The sequence below is a fragment of the Panthera uncia genome (genome assembly GCF_023721935.1).
Source record: "Panthera uncia isolate 11264 chromosome B2 unlocalized genomic scaffold, Puncia_PCG_1.0 HiC_scaffold_24, whole genome shotgun sequence".
NCBI lineage: Eukaryota > Metazoa > Chordata > Mammalia > Carnivora > Felidae > Panthera > Panthera uncia.
In genome coordinates, this window is record NW_026057580.1 from 10175111 (window position 1) to 10190449 (window position 15339).

Below are 15339 nucleotides of genomic sequence, written 5' to 3' on the forward strand. Positions count from 1 at the left end.
AATCCTACCAGGGAAATCTGGTATGGGGTCCATTCTTGGTGGGGATTTCTTTCCCCCAGCACACATTTTTCACCTTCTATTAGACTGGGCTTAGGGCTTTGAAGAGAGGGAATTTACAAGTAGACCCAAGTATCTATCCCAGAACTCCAGGAAATCGGGAGAAAAGGACAGACTATTCTAATAGGGTGACAGGGAAAAGATGCCAACTGCTTACAGCTGTTCCTGCCTTCAGGCTGGAGGGTGGTAAACAACTTGGATTAGAGCCCTGCATGGTATGTTGTACCTGCATGGGGAAGGCAAAGGGAGCAGAGTGCTATGGGAGGCCATCGCCGTCCACACAGGCTGCTAGAACAAAAATGCTATTGACTCGGTGACTTATAAGTAACAGAAATTTATTTCTCACAGTTCTGAAGGCTGGAAGTCTGACAGCAGGCTGCCAGTATAGTTGGGTGAGGGCCCTCTTCTGAGTTACAGACCTCTCATTGTATCCTTACGTGGTGGCAGGGGCAAGGGAGCTCTATAGGGTCTTTTTTACAAAAGCACTAATCCCATTCATGAGAGTTCCACCTTCATGACCTTAAGCACCTCCCAAAGACCCCCACCTCCTAATACCATCAAATTGTGCATTAGGATTTCAACGTATGAATTTGGTGGGGAGCACAAATATTCAGACCACAGCAGAGCCCCAGAGAAGAGGTCACTAGGCTCTCAAGTCCAGCTAGGGCTAGTTGCCCACTGGTACCCTGAGGTCAACCAGGAGGCCTCTGGTGTAGGGGTGCACAAGCAGTGGACTTGGTATCCATCTGTACACCTGCAGGACAGGGTTCTATGCTGAATTTGCGCATTCATACAACATGCAGGCGCCATGCAGGATGCTGGCAAGACATCTGCCCAGACAATAGATGTGAACACCGACCTCATGGAGTTGAGAATCTGAAGGAAAACCATGCACCGAGATAGGAGACATGGGAGAAGGATGAGATGGACTATGGAAATCATGGGTTCCCCTTTGGACGTTTCAGACTTAATGTGTTCTGTTCACCAAAGATCTTGAAAAAAGAATTCACATTTGCAGCTTCCACTTCCTCACCACCTACTCATTCCCCCCTCCCTTATATAAGTATTGTCAGAGATGTGTCTGTGTCTCTCTTTTTTTCATACCCACTATTTCTTAACCCTTTAAAACATATTTCCACTCCCTCCTCTACTGAAACTGCTCTCTCAAATACCAGAAGTTACCAAGAACCAAAGTTACCAGAAATTACTAGGAACCAAAATCAATGGCATTTGCACAGTATATATGCAGTGCCTTTCTGAACCCTCCCATGTTTGTCCCTTGTCCCTAGATTCTCCACTCACCTAGTTCACAGACATGTTATCTCCCCCCCACCTCTGTACATGCTTCAAATCATGCCCCCCTCTTTTTTTTCCCTCCCTTCCCCTAAGTGTCTATCTCTAGATTTTACCCTTTTCAGAGACTTTCCCATCCACTCCAAATTCAGAGATCATTTCTAACTAAATGTTTTTCTGCCAGGGACCAAATGTTCGTGTTCTCCTCAAATTAATTAGATCAGTTGAAATCTAATCCTAAGCGTGTTGGTGGGGCCTTTGGGAAGTGATTAGTCATGAGGACAGACCTTCATGAATAAGATTAGTGCCCTTGGGACGCCTGGGTGGCTCAGTCGGTTGAGCATCTGACTTCAGCTCAGGTCATGATTTCATGGTTCATGAGTTCAAGCCCCACATCGGGCTCTGTGCTGACAGCTTGGAGCCTGGAGCCTGCTTCAGATTCTGTGTCTCCCTCTCTCTCTGCCCCTCCCCCACTCACACTCTCTCTCTCTCTCTCTCTCAAAAATAAATGTTAAAAAAAAAAAAAAGATTAGTGCCCTTATAAAAAGAGACCCCAGAGAGCTCCCTTGTCCCTTCCACCACATGAGGACACAGTGAGAGGACAGCATTCCATGTACCAGAGGGGGCTCGCACCTTACACCAAATCTGCCACCACCTGGATGTTAAACTTCCTGGCCTCCAGAACTGTGAGAAATAACTCCTGTTGTTTATAAGCCATTCACAGTTTGTGGTATTTTGTTACAGCAGTCTGAGTTGTCAGAGACATTCTCCAACCTATATATGTATATGCAGGCATTCTTCCAGTGCCTGTGGAATACGGCCACATGGACCATACTGCTTGTCCTCTAAACTCAGCATGTTCCAAACCAAAATGATGAGATGCTACTGAAAACCTGCTTCCCTGTCTCTCTTAATGGCACCATTTCCCCCATCACCCTTATCTGAAAACTTGATGTTCCCTCCATCTTTCTCCTGCCTTTACTTTTTGGTGTGCTGTCAAGCTAAATCAATTTTATCATCACAATATCTTTTGAATCTGTAACTTTTCCCCAGCGCTTGTCTGAATAATGACCTCATCTGGGATTGCTGCAACAGCTCCTCTAAACGATCTCCCTACTTCCTTCCTACCTCTCTTACCTCTCGCAGCTCCAAGTCTCCCTCAACACTGCTGTCAGGTTACCCTCCCTAAACATGCTTTTTTTTTTTATAACTTCACTTCTCAAAACTCCTTCAAGATTCCCTATAGCTTACTCAATTATTTATAAAATTGTAATCTGGCCTTCACTCCCTTCCATAATTTAAAACCATCCAGCTTTCTCTCTTCATCCTAATCTCCGACCAAACTGCATTACTCATCATTCCACCCCCAGGTTTTTGCCCAGCTGTTCTCAAATCTCAGACCTCTTTCTCTAAATTCTGTCTCTTACAAACCAAATTGTTTGCTGCTTGTCATGTGTTTCGGACCACACCTAAGCTTGAGCTCACGATGTTCTCCCTTCACATTTGCGTCTCCACTTGGCCAAAATTTACCTATCCTTTAGGGCTCAGATCAATTCACCCCAACTCAAGCAGGAAGGAATTTCTCTCCTATGGATTTGACTAAAGCAATCACTTCTAAACAGAGCTCCAGGCATTCCTTGGAGCAATGATTCTCACCCCTGGCTATACATTAGAGTCATCTGGGAGCTTTTAAAAATCCCAAAGCCCAGGTCACATCCTGAACCAATTAAATCACAGTCTCTAAGGGTGAGACTCAGGCATCAATATTTTTTTAGACATCCCCAGGTAATTCCAAAGGGCAGCCAAGATTGCAAACCATAGGCTTAGAGGAAGTTTAGGGACCACAAAGGGAGGAGGAGGGGGGAGCCTATGGCTTCAACTAGAGCAACTTTCTTTAAGAGAAACGTATGCAGATCTAAAACCTACACATTGTTCACTTTATCTGCATTTTCCCATGTCTTCCCACCTGAGATGTTGTTGTTTTTGTTTGTTTCTGTTTTTGGGTTTTGGGTTTTTTTTAACGTTTATTTACTTAGGGGCACCTGGGTGGTTCAGTCAGTTAAGCATCTGACTTCGACCCAGGTCATGATCTCATAGTTTGTGAGTTGGAGCCCCACATCAGGCTCACTGCTGTCAGTGCAGAGCCCATTTCAGATCTTCTGTCCTCCTCTCTCTCTGCTCCTCCCCTGCTCATGCGCGCACGCTCTCTCTCAAAATAAATACATAAACCTTTTAAAAATCCTTACAAAAATAAATGAAAGTTTATTTACTTATGGGGGGGGCAGGAAGAGAGAATTCCAAGCAGGCTGTGCAGGTGCTAGTCCAACATGGGGCTCGAACCCCAGAACTGTGAGATCATGACCTGAGCTGAACCCAAGAGCCAGAGGCTTAACCCACTGAGCCACCCAGGCACCCCCCCACCTGAGGTCTTGATGTAAACATCTCACTTTGTGAGCTACTAGAAGGCAGGCGCCAAATTTGGTTTAGCTCTGGTTTTCAGATCCTCCTCAGATAGAACCTCTTGTACCACTCTTTGAACTCAATTGAATGGAAAAGAATTAGGCAGAGGAAGAAATGAATGACAATGGCTTCCTCCAGATCTCTTCACCCAGATTCCTCCCTTAAGAAGTGTATTCCAATTTGATTTCCCTCCCAGTTTACCTGAATTCCTTCCCTGTGTGGTGCTCTTGATTCTTGCACCACTACAGACAGAGATCCCATCCTCTAGGAGAGGCTCTGGACCCTCCTAACATCTACTTGAGAGGTCTGATTCCCCCAATCGTTTGATTCTGGGTCATCATTCCCCCTCGTTCATTGAAGATTCAGTACATAGGTTACTGCCTTCCTTCCTCTTTACCACCACGTCTGTCATTTCATTACTTTGGGGGGGGGGGCTTGAATAGCCCTGTAAATAACCATCCAGCACCCTGATCAATTCCTGGCCTTCATCACTTCCACCAAGGTTTTCCCCCACTCCTTAGCCACTCTTCTCTGTGTCCTACCTCCAGCTGGGTTACCATCAATAACTGCCACCCCTCCCAAATCTGTTCAGTCTTTGCATGTCACCCCTTCTTCCATTCAGTACCTCATTCCAAAAGTTCTTCAATCCCACCCAGACCTTCCATCCATCGACTCTCTTACTCTTCTTTCATATTTGTTCCCCTCAATTTTTCACTTCCCTTATTACCCAGTATAGATCTCACGGTTCAATACTGTCATCACCTCTCAGCCCTTGCCCTTTTATTCCTGGCCCCTCTCATTCAGACACATTTTAGTCCTGGTTAAATCCAATTCTGTCTGCTCCGCACCTGCCCCCAACAGCTGAATATGTCTGGGGGAAAATACACAGTCATATTGACTGGTCTCACTTCCTATCAGCCCTCAGTATGGCCTGCAAGCTCACATTGTCCCAAGCTGTTCACATCTCCCAAGTCTGAGACTGCAATTTCACAAGATGGCAACCTTCCTTCCTATTCAGTGAGAAAACAGAAAATTTCAGAAGAGAACTTCCCCCTGGTTCCACCCTCAAATCTACTAGTTCATTTGGTTTTCAGCTGTATTTATTGCCTTCTTGTTACTGCATAGAAGCTGACCTGCTCCCAGTTGCCACCCCATCTGTACATTGGGGTCCTGTCCCTTCCCACCTTTCAGAAATGAGACTCTTAAAATTATCTCCTACCTCTCTTACATAATCAGTTTCCCCCTCTTTACTGAAACATTCCCATCATCATACAAAGATGCTGTAATAATACAGCTCACGTTTGAGAAGGAAAAATAAACCTCTCATTTTCTATTTACCTATGCAGTGAAAGCACAACATTCAGAATAGTAGATACCCCTTGGCAGGAGAGGAAATCCAATTGGAGAGGGACACACAGGGAACTTTAACAATGGCAGGGAGATTTTATTTCTCAAAATCTTTTTTAATGTTTTTATTTATTTTTGAGACAGAGAGAGACAGAGCATGAGCAGGGGAGGGACAGAGAGAGAGGGAGACACAGAATCTGAAGCAGGCTCCAGGCCTGCTGGGGCTCAACGCGGGACTCGAACTCACAGACCATGAGATCATGACCTGAGCCGAAGTTGGACTCTCAACCAACTGAGCCACCCAGGTGCCCCAGGGAGATTTTATTTCTTAAGCTGCATGATGTTCATTAAATTACTTTGTAATATACCTGTGTCAAGATTGAGAAATGCTGAACTAGACCATCAGCAACATGTGACACAGTCAAACACTTCTTCCTCCTTGAAATGCTTTCTTCACTTTAATACTCTTTCTGGATCCAACTAAAAAAAGTATTGTATTCCCTAATTCCTTATTTGCTGCTCTTTTTGTCTTCATTGACAGCTCCTACTCCTCTTCCAGACACCTACATATTAGAGGGCTTCAGGACCCTTCCCTTGATCCTCTGCCTAATCCAAGCTCCCACAGCTACCATTGTCCCTTGAACTAACCCCTTAACTGGATTTTCTGCTTCCATTTTTGACTGATACAGTCCATTCTCCATGCAGAAATCAAAGTGATCTTGGGGCGCCTGGGTGGCTCGGTCGGTTAAGGTTCGACTTCGGCTCAGGTCATGATCTCACGGACCGTGAGTTCGAGCCCCGCGTCGGGCTCTGTGCTGACAGCTCAGAGCCTGGAGCCTGTTTCAGATTCTGTGTCTCCCTCTCTCTCTGCCCCTCCCCTGTTCATGCTCTGCCTCTCTCTGTCTCAAAAATAAATAAATGTTAAAAAAGAAACAATTAAAAAAAAAAAAGAAATCAAAGTGATCTTTTATTATACATCCTGCCCAAGCGAGCACCAGAGTGATCTTGTAAATTACCAGATGCTATCACTCACCTTGCTCAAACCTTCTGGTGGCTACCATATATACACTTAGAATAAGGTCCAAAATATGTTGGCCTATGAAGCCTACCAGACCTTGTTTCTTCCCCACCTCCTTGACTTCATCCCCTCCCACCCTTTGCCTTGTTTACTCTGCTTCACCCACTCTGGCCTCCTTGCTGGTCTCTGAGCCGCTAGGAATTTAACATAAAAATCCAATTCCTTTCCGCCTAGGGCCTTTGCACTCCTGTTTTTGTCTTCCTGGACACTCTTCCTCCAGTTATCTGCACGCCTGCTCCCTTGCTCATTCACGTCTTTGCACAAATATCACCTCTACAAGGAAGCTTCTCCTCATCATGATTAAAAACAGCACAAGGGGCCTCAGTCGATTAAGTGTCCTACTTCAGCTCAGGTCATGATCTCATGGTTTATAAGTTCGAGCTCCATAATGGATTCACCATTGTCAGCAAGGAGCCTGCTTCAGATTCTTCTCTCCCCCTCTCTCTCTCTGCCCCTCCCATGCTCTCTCTCTCTCTCTCTCTCAAAAATAAATAAACATTAAAAAATAAATAAAAAACAGCCCTGTGCCTGGTATTGTGGTCATAATGCATGGCCAAGATTTGGTAAAGAGCAGCTCTTATCATTAAACATTTCTCTGTGGAAAAGTCTGCCTTTCACTGCTTCATCCTGCCTGAAAACCCTGCCTATAATACAACCCTAAAATGCTTTGGGAGCAGAGGAGGGAGGAACAATTTTGACATAAATCCCAACAGAACTAAAACCACAGAAACCACCAAAGCTAAACAGAAGGGGAAATTTATTTAGCCTTTGGAAAGCTAGAATTTTTGTCTCTCGTGCTGATGATAAATCGCAGAGAGTAACTGCAGCATATGGTGCCATGTGGTGAGTATGGAATGCAGAGGAATGTGAGGGTATAAAAAATTCCAACCATCTTGATGCCTGGTGACAGGGCAGCCCGCATGGGATATTGAGATCTCTGAGAAAGCTGAGATTGACAAGCCAGAGATGAATAATACTGGATGTAAAGTGGCTTTCATTTCCTTATCTCTCCTGACTTGTATTGCTTCCTTCACCTGCAATAAACAAACTCCTGCAATCTCTGCAGGTCAAAATCATGTCCATCCTCCAAGACTCAACCCTCTGGACTCCTTTTCAGATCACCCCCCAGTTGGAAATAACCTCCCTGCCACTTATCAGTTGTATGCTTGCCTCTGGAGCTTTTGTTAACTATGACCTTACCCTATTAGACTGCTGGTGGGGATCTCTCTATATTTCTCTCTGTGTTCCATTGACAAGTTCTGAGTACTCAGTAAAGATTATTGAATGAATAAGAATCTTACTTCACCCATTTAGAGGGAAGGTGCCATATGCTTTGTGTGTATGGAGACAACAAGGAACAACCACCAGCTCACAAATTATCTTGCACCAGTTCCTGAACCTCTTCTCTCAGCTTCTGCCATCAGGTTAGATCTTTGATGACGGCAAAACAACGCCCCCGTGGAGCAGAAACAGACCCATAAATACAGAGGACAAACTGATGGCTGCCAGAGGGGAGGAAGGCAAGGAGATGGGCAAAGTGTATGAAGAACAGGGAATACAGGCTCCTAGTTGTGGAATGAATAAGTCACAGGGATTAAAAGTTCAACATAGGGAATACGGTCAATGCTATTATGATAATACTGTATCGTGACAAACGGGCTCTACACTTGTGGTTGAGCGTGGCATAACATATAGACTTGTCCTGTCATTACATTGTCCACCTGAAACTAATGTAACATTGTGTGTCAACTATCCTTCCATTAAAACACACACACACACACACACACACACACACACACACACACAATGCCCATACAGGATAGGGCAAGAAGAGCACCAGAATATGGCCAGATACTCTGAGTTACCTTGAAAAGATATGACTCAGAAAAAAGAAAGAAGAAAGAAGAAAGACAGGACAGAAATGACACCAGGTGGGGTTTAAAAACAATTATTTACAGGTAAATCCTCACAAACTTGTCATATGTGGAGATTTCCCTCAGAATGATCTTCAACAAGGCATTAAATGTCCTTTATAATGACTTGGATGAAGGAAGAATTATTCCAGAATAGGGTCTATTGTCTATAATCACAGATTGCAAAAGCAGTGACCCCACCTCCACCCCAAGTCCTTCCATTCTCCCAAGATGTCTCTCTGACTTTCTTAACACAGAGTCTCCTATGATCTCATTTCCTTTCCAGAGGTTCCTGTGTGCTACTCCCTCCCATCCCTTTCACCTGAGACAGGAGAAATGTCTTAGACACAAGGTAAGTCATGTTCCAAAGCACCCATACAATTTGGTGCTGTGAGGTTAGTCCCTGAAACACCAAAAGAAGAGGGAGAGCAGGAGACACTTGTAGTGGGAGGTTGGGATTGAATCTAGTCACTTGGAGAAGAAAGTTCCTTTTCATCTCTTTCCCTCAAGGCTGCTCTTCTTCCAGTTCATTCTCAAATCTTTAGGGGAAAGAGAAAGATGAGAAACAGTGTTCCTTCCTCACTCTTCAGTCCAAGCCTCTACCCCAACAGGTAAGCAAATTTTCACTTGTCATCCTCTTTGTGTCCTCCTCAGACTCAGATCCCATGTTCTCTAGTCAGGCCTGGGGATATAATCCTCCTAGCGTGTTTCCCCACTTCTTCCCAATTCCTTAGTGACTATCCCTAGAGAGCGGAGCCCCCGCATGATGAGGCTCAAGGGGCAGGGAACCAGGAGAGAGCAAGCAGTGAGGCAGTTAACATTCATGCAGCAACACTTTGGGGAAGAACCTATGCTTTTCCCCATTTCTGAGTCTTCACATCTTTGTCCCTTCCTACTCCTCTGTTTCTCAAGCTGAGACCGGGGGAACCTAAAGATCCATGGGTTCCTCCTCTGAGAATTCCGAGTCTTCTTACATAAAATTTAAATGTGTTTTCATTTTGATGAAATTAAAATTTTATTTATTTAAAAAAATATTTTTGGGGCACCTGGGTGGCTCAGTCAGTTAAATGTCCCACTTTGGCTCAGGTCATGATCTCACAGTTTGTAGGTTTGAGCCCCATGTCTGGCTCTGTGCTGACAGCTCCTGCTTTGGATTCTGTGTCTCCCTCTCTCTCTGCCCTTCCCCTGCTCACCCTCTGTCTCTCTCTCTCAAAAAATAAACATTAAAAAAAATTTAATAAAAAATAAATAAAAATTTAAAAATATACAAAAATATTTTCATTTTGGATGATTTGGATTACTTTCTTTAGGAGTTTATGTGCCTATGCTTGTATTTGTTTTTAGAGTCACAATGGTGACAAGGGATCACCTGAAGAGACAAAGTCGACCACTTAATTCAGTAGTTTTCAATATGGGTTCTATAGAACTGAGATGTAGTTCTAACTCATTCTTTGAATGGCAGTAAGAATGTCTCATCCCTAAGGAATATCTCCTAATCCTTCATCCACTCTCATAGCATCTCACACTTCTCCGTGCTACTGTAATTACTATTTTCTTGACGGACTAGAAGTTCCATGAGAGCAGAGACTGTGTCTATCTCATTCATCTATGTACCCTCAATTCCTAGCATGCTGCCTGGAACATAGCATGTGCTCAATAAGCATTTGTTGAAGGAGGAAGGAAGGAAGGAAGGAAGGAAGGAAGGAAGGAAGGAAGGAGAAACACAAAAATATAGAGACAAAGCCTCTGCCCTCTCGAGTCTGTTGGAACTGAAACACATACACACAAAACAATAAGAGAACATTACAAAGCAATACATTTGTAGCAGAATACAGTTTCTTTTCACTGAGAGAAGCTGATCTTTGAAGGGTCATCAGAGTGGCCCTCTCAGTTAAGGCATACAACACAAATTAGCAAACTTTGTCCATGGATTAGGGTGTAATCAAACTTTTGCGACTCATTCTAGACTTCCTGCCTTTTCAAAAAACGCTAGAAATGGAAAGGGGGAAGGAGAGAGGGAGAAAATGTGGATTAATTTTCAATAGGAGCCTGGGCTTACAAGGGAGCCTGGGATTACAAGAATCAGACTATTTAGCCATAGGGGAAAAGATAGCAGTGGACTAAGGTTATTCTGACCCAGAACCCAGAAGTAAAACTTGGGAAAAAGTCTAGGTTAATGACTTGAGTCTCAACACAAAATGGAGAGGACTGTTCTGCCTAATGAGGAAACTACCTCCCCTCCTGGCTGTCCTGGCATGGTTTTTGTAATGAAGAAGGAGCCAAAGTGAAGTACTGAGAATGGGATTCTCCTTCCCTGAAGAGCTGTGGTGGCCCAGCCAGTGCTGGGAGCTGGTCAAGCAAGGCTGAATCACACTTTTGTGTGGGACCTACTTCTTTTATTAGGAGGAGGAAGAGGACCAGTTTTCCATCCAGTGACACGCCCAATGGAACAGGTTATGCCAGTTATATATACAAAATACAGGACCAACTGAAGGGGCACAGAGCAAGGGTGAAGAGAATGGGATGAGGTTATTCTTGAATCATATCATTCAAAGTGTGGTTCATGGACCAGCAGCATCACCATTCAAGAGCTTGTTAGAAATGCAGAATGTAGGGGTGCCTGGGTGGCTCAGTTGGTTAAGTGACCGACTTCGGCTCAGGTCGTGGGTTCAGGCCTGCGTCGGGCTCTGTGCTGACAGCTCAGATCCTGAAGCCTGCTTCAGATTCTGTCTCCCTCTCTCGTTGTCCTTCCCTGCTCATGCTCTGCCTCTGTCTCTCTCAAAAATAAATCAACATTTAAAAAAATTAAAAACCCTATCAAAATAACATCATCACTCTTCACAGAACTAGAACAGGATTGTTCACAGAACAATCCTAAAATTTGTATGGCACCAGAAAAGACCCCAAATAGCCAAAGCCATCCTGAAAAAGAAAACCAAAGCAGAAGGCATCACAATCCTGGGCTTCAAGATGTATTAAACAGCTGTAATCATCAAGACAGTATGTAAACATCAAGACTGGCACAAAAACAGACACTTAGATCAATGGAACAGAATAGAGAACCCAGAAATGGACCAATAAACATATGACCAACTAATCTTTGACAAAGCAGGAAAGAATATCCAGTGGAATAAAGACAGTTTCTTCAGCAAATGATGTTGGGAAAACTGGACAGCAACATGCGGAAAAATGAACCTGGACCACCTTCTTACACCATACACAAAAATAAGCTCAAAATGGATGAAAGAACTAAACGTTAAGACAGGAAGCCATCAAAATCCTAGAGGAGAAAGCAGGCAAAAACCTCTTTGACCTCAGCCACAGCAACTTCTTACTTGACATGTCTCTGGAGGCAAGGGAAACAAAAGCAAAAATGAACTATTGGGACCTCATCAACATAAAAATCTTCTGCACAGTGAAGGAAACAATCAGCAAAACTAAAAGGCAACCGGCAGAAGGGGAGAAGATATTTGTAAATGACTTATCAAATAAAGGGTTAGTATCCAAAATCTATAAAGAACTTATCAGACTGAACACCCAAAAAACAAATAACCCAGTGAAGAAATGGGCAAAAGACATGAATAGACACTTTTCCAAAGAAGACATCCAAAGGGCTAAACAGACACATGAAAAAATGTTCAACATCACTCATCATCAGGGAAATACAAATCAAAACCACAATGAGATACCACCTCACACCAGTCAGAATAGCTAAAATTAACTCAAGCAACAACAGATATTGGTGAGGATGCAGAGAAAGAGGATCTTTTTTTGCACTGCTGGTGCAAACTGGTGCATCCACTCTGGAAAACAGTATGGAGGTTCCTCAAAAAATTAAAAATAGAACTACCTTACAACCCAGCAATTGCACTACTAGGTATTTATCCAAGGGACACAGATGTGCTGTTTCAAAGGGGCACATGCACCCCAATGTTTATAGCAGCACTACTGACAATAGCCAAAGTATGGAAAGAGCCCAAATGTCCATGGACAGATGAAGGGATAAAGAAGATGTGGTATACATATACAATGGAGTATTACTCGGCAATCAAAAAAGGATGAAATCTTGCCATTTGCAACAATGTGGATGGAACTTGAGGGTATAATGCTAAGCGAAATTAGTCAGAGAAAGACAAATATATGACTTCACTCATATGAGGACTTTAAGATACAAAACAGATGAACATAAGGGAAGGGAAGCAAAAATAATATAAAAACAGGGAGGGGGACAAAACATAAGAGACTTAAAAAAATTTTTTTAATGTTTTTATTTATTTTTGAGAGACAGCAAGACAGAGTGCAAGCAGCAGAGGGACAGAGATAGAGGGAGACACAGAATCCAAAGCAGGTTCCAAGCTCTGGGCTGTCAGCACAGAGCCTGACACGGGGCTCGAACTCACAAACCATGAGATCATGACCTAAGCCAAAGTCAGATGCTTAACTGACTGAGCCACCCAGGCACCCCAAACATAAGAGACTCTTAAATATAGAGAACAAACTGAGGGTTGCTGGAGGAGTTGTGGGTGAGGTGATGGGCTAAACGGGTAAGGGGCATTAAAGAAGACCCTTGTTGGGATGAGCACTGGGTGTTATACATAAGGGATGAATCACTGGAATCTACTCCTGAAACCATTATTGTACAATATGCTAACTAACTTGGATGTAAACTTAAAAAAAGAAAAAGAGGGGCGCCTGGGTGGCTCAGTCGGTTAAGCGTCCGACTTCAACTCAGGTCACGATCTCACGGTCCGTGAGTTCGAGCCCCGCATCGGGCTCTGGGCTGATGGCTCAGAGCCTGGAGCCTGCTTCCGATTCTGTGTCTCCCTCTCTCTCTGCCCCTCCCCCATTCGTGCTCTGTCTCTCTCTGTCTCAAAAATAAATAAACGTTAAAAAAAATTTAAAAAAAAAAAAAAGAAAAATGCAGAATGTAGGGCCCAACCCAGACTTCCTAAATCCAAACCTGAGATTTAAGTTTCCCCAAATGATATGTATGCACATCAAAGTTTGAAAAGGACTAAGATTTCTTCAGGAAGAAGACTTGAAAGGCAGTGATGAGTATGAGGGAACAGGTAAGAAGCTTCAGGTGATCCCAGGGAATCCCTATCCCAGGACATAGGGGCAAATGAGGAAAAAGAGGCCTGGGGGTTTCTCTTGCAGCACCCTGGACTGAATGGGTTAAGGAGTAGGTTGGATGGCTCTGGCTGGGAGCCCTGAACACAGGGCACGGGTGGGCCTGGGGTCTTCACCTAAAAAGATTGCTACCGCCATCAGTCACCGCCAGCTCCTTCATTCCCCCGCTCTCCCTCCTGAACCCCAGTCTCCCATTTCAGGACTTCTCCAGACTTTTAGTTTCAATGACCTGACCAGTCGGACCTCGCTAGCTCGGTTTGATTCGGCCAGGTTCGGTTGCTAAGGCCTACAGCATCCCGGTTGCGGGGGGGGGGGGGGGGGATGATGTCACGTCCAAAAGGCGGGCTCACCAGGTCTCTCCCTCCGCCGGATTGGTTGCCAGGAATTTTATTAGATTCGCAGCCTCGCGGGCTCAGGGTTAGCTGTTATTGTCCCCAGATGCCCCTGGCCCACGGCCGTCTTCTCCCCGTGGAGCAAGACTCTGAGGACAGTACTCAGGAAGCACTTAGCTTCGGAAGGAGAGGTGATCCGAATGATCCGGATATTGCCACCAGGCTAGGCGTTTCGGCTGCCCAGGTACTTTTTGACTCGATCGGGTGTCCGTAGTTGGGGCGGCTACCCGAACCGCAGGGATTTGTGGAATTTATAGTTCTGCATTAGTTCTGGATTAGTTTTGGGTGGGCCGGAGGCTCTAGTCCGGCAGGGATTTTTGGAGGAAAAAAAAAAAAAAAAAGACTTTGAGGACTGGGGGCCTGGGTCCCAGGACAGGGGAGGACAAAAAGGACGTCTAAATAAGAATTCTGCCATTAGCATTGTTTTGGTGTTCTTTTTAGGTGCTGACCTGAAACTGATCCACCCCTTTCTGACCAAAACTGTTCACCCACGGTGGATTCACCCACGGTGGAAGGGACCAGGCAGCCAAATGGAGATGCCACCAGTCAATCCAGTGGGAGAGAAGGACACCTCTCAACCGCAACAACAATGGGAAAAGAACCCCCAGGAGAACCTTGATTCAACTACCCAGATCAAGCAGCAGTCCCCAGACCCTCCTACTGAAATCCTTGAGCTGAGAGTGAGCCCAAATCAAGCCAGCCAAATTCTAGAGAATTCTCAAGGAACTGAAAAACTGGCCGCTGGACTTCAAGGAAACTCTGCCAAGTCTCGTGGATCAACCAATGAGATGCCAGAGCCCCTTCAAGCTTCTGATCTCTGGTACTGTCCGGATGGGAGCTTTGTTAAGAAGATCATAATCCGTGGCCATGGCTTGGACAAACCCAAGCTGGGCTCCTGCTGCCGGGTACTGGCGTTTGGGTTTCCTTTTGGGTCAGGCCTGCCAGAGGGATGGACAGAGCTAACTATGGGGTTAGGCCCATGGAGGGAGGGGACTTGGGGGGAACTCATAGAGAAATGCTTGGAGTCCATGTGTCAAGGTGAGGAGGCAGAGCTTCAGCTCTCTGAACACTCTGGACCTCCTTTCAGGCTCACACTGGCCTCCTTCACTCAGGGCAGGGACTCCTGGGAGCTGGAGGCCAGTGAGAAGGAGGCCTTGGCCAGGGAAGAACGTGCAAGGGGCACAGAATTATTTCGAGCTGGGAACCCTGAAGGGGCTGCCAGATGCTATGGACGGGCTCTTCGGCTGCTGCTGACTTTACCCCCACCCGGCCCTCCAGAACGAACTGTTCTTCATGCCAATCTGGCTGCCTGTCAGTTGCTGTTAGGGCAGCCTCAGTTGGCAGCCCAGAGCTGTGACCGAGTGCTGGAGCGGGAACCTGGCCATTTAAAGGCCTTGTACCGAAGGGGGGTTGCCCAGGCTGCCCTTGGGAACCTTGAAAAAGCAACTGCTGACCTCAGGAAGGTGCTGGCGGTAGACCCCAAAAACCGGGCAGCCCAGGAAGAGCTGGGAAAGGTGATCATTCAGGGGAAGAAACAAGATGCAGGGCTGGCTCAGGGTCTGCGCAAGATGTTTGGCTGATTAAAAGTTAAATCTTAAAAGAGACAGGAACCTGTGAATTGTGGTTTATGCCGTGAGATTTTGAGGGGACCAAGAGGGAGGGTTTCAGC

At 45.2% G+C, this 15339-nt stretch overlaps 1 protein-coding gene across 1 annotated transcript; it reads left to right on the forward strand.

The window, feature by feature from the left end:
• The first annotated feature begins 13279 nt into the window (after window positions 1-13279).
• On the forward strand, window positions 13280-15274 carry FKBPL (FKBP prolyl isomerase like). Its single transcript, XM_049653535.1, has 2 exons — window positions 13280-13854; window positions 14112-15274. Exon 2 carries the CDS (start codon window positions 14201-14203, stop codon window positions 15248-15250), a length of 1050 nt encoding a protein of 349 aa, XP_049509492.1. The 5' UTR covers window positions 13280-13854; window positions 14112-14200; the 3' UTR covers window positions 15251-15274.
• The last annotated feature ends 65 nt before the right edge of the window (window positions 15275-15339 follow it).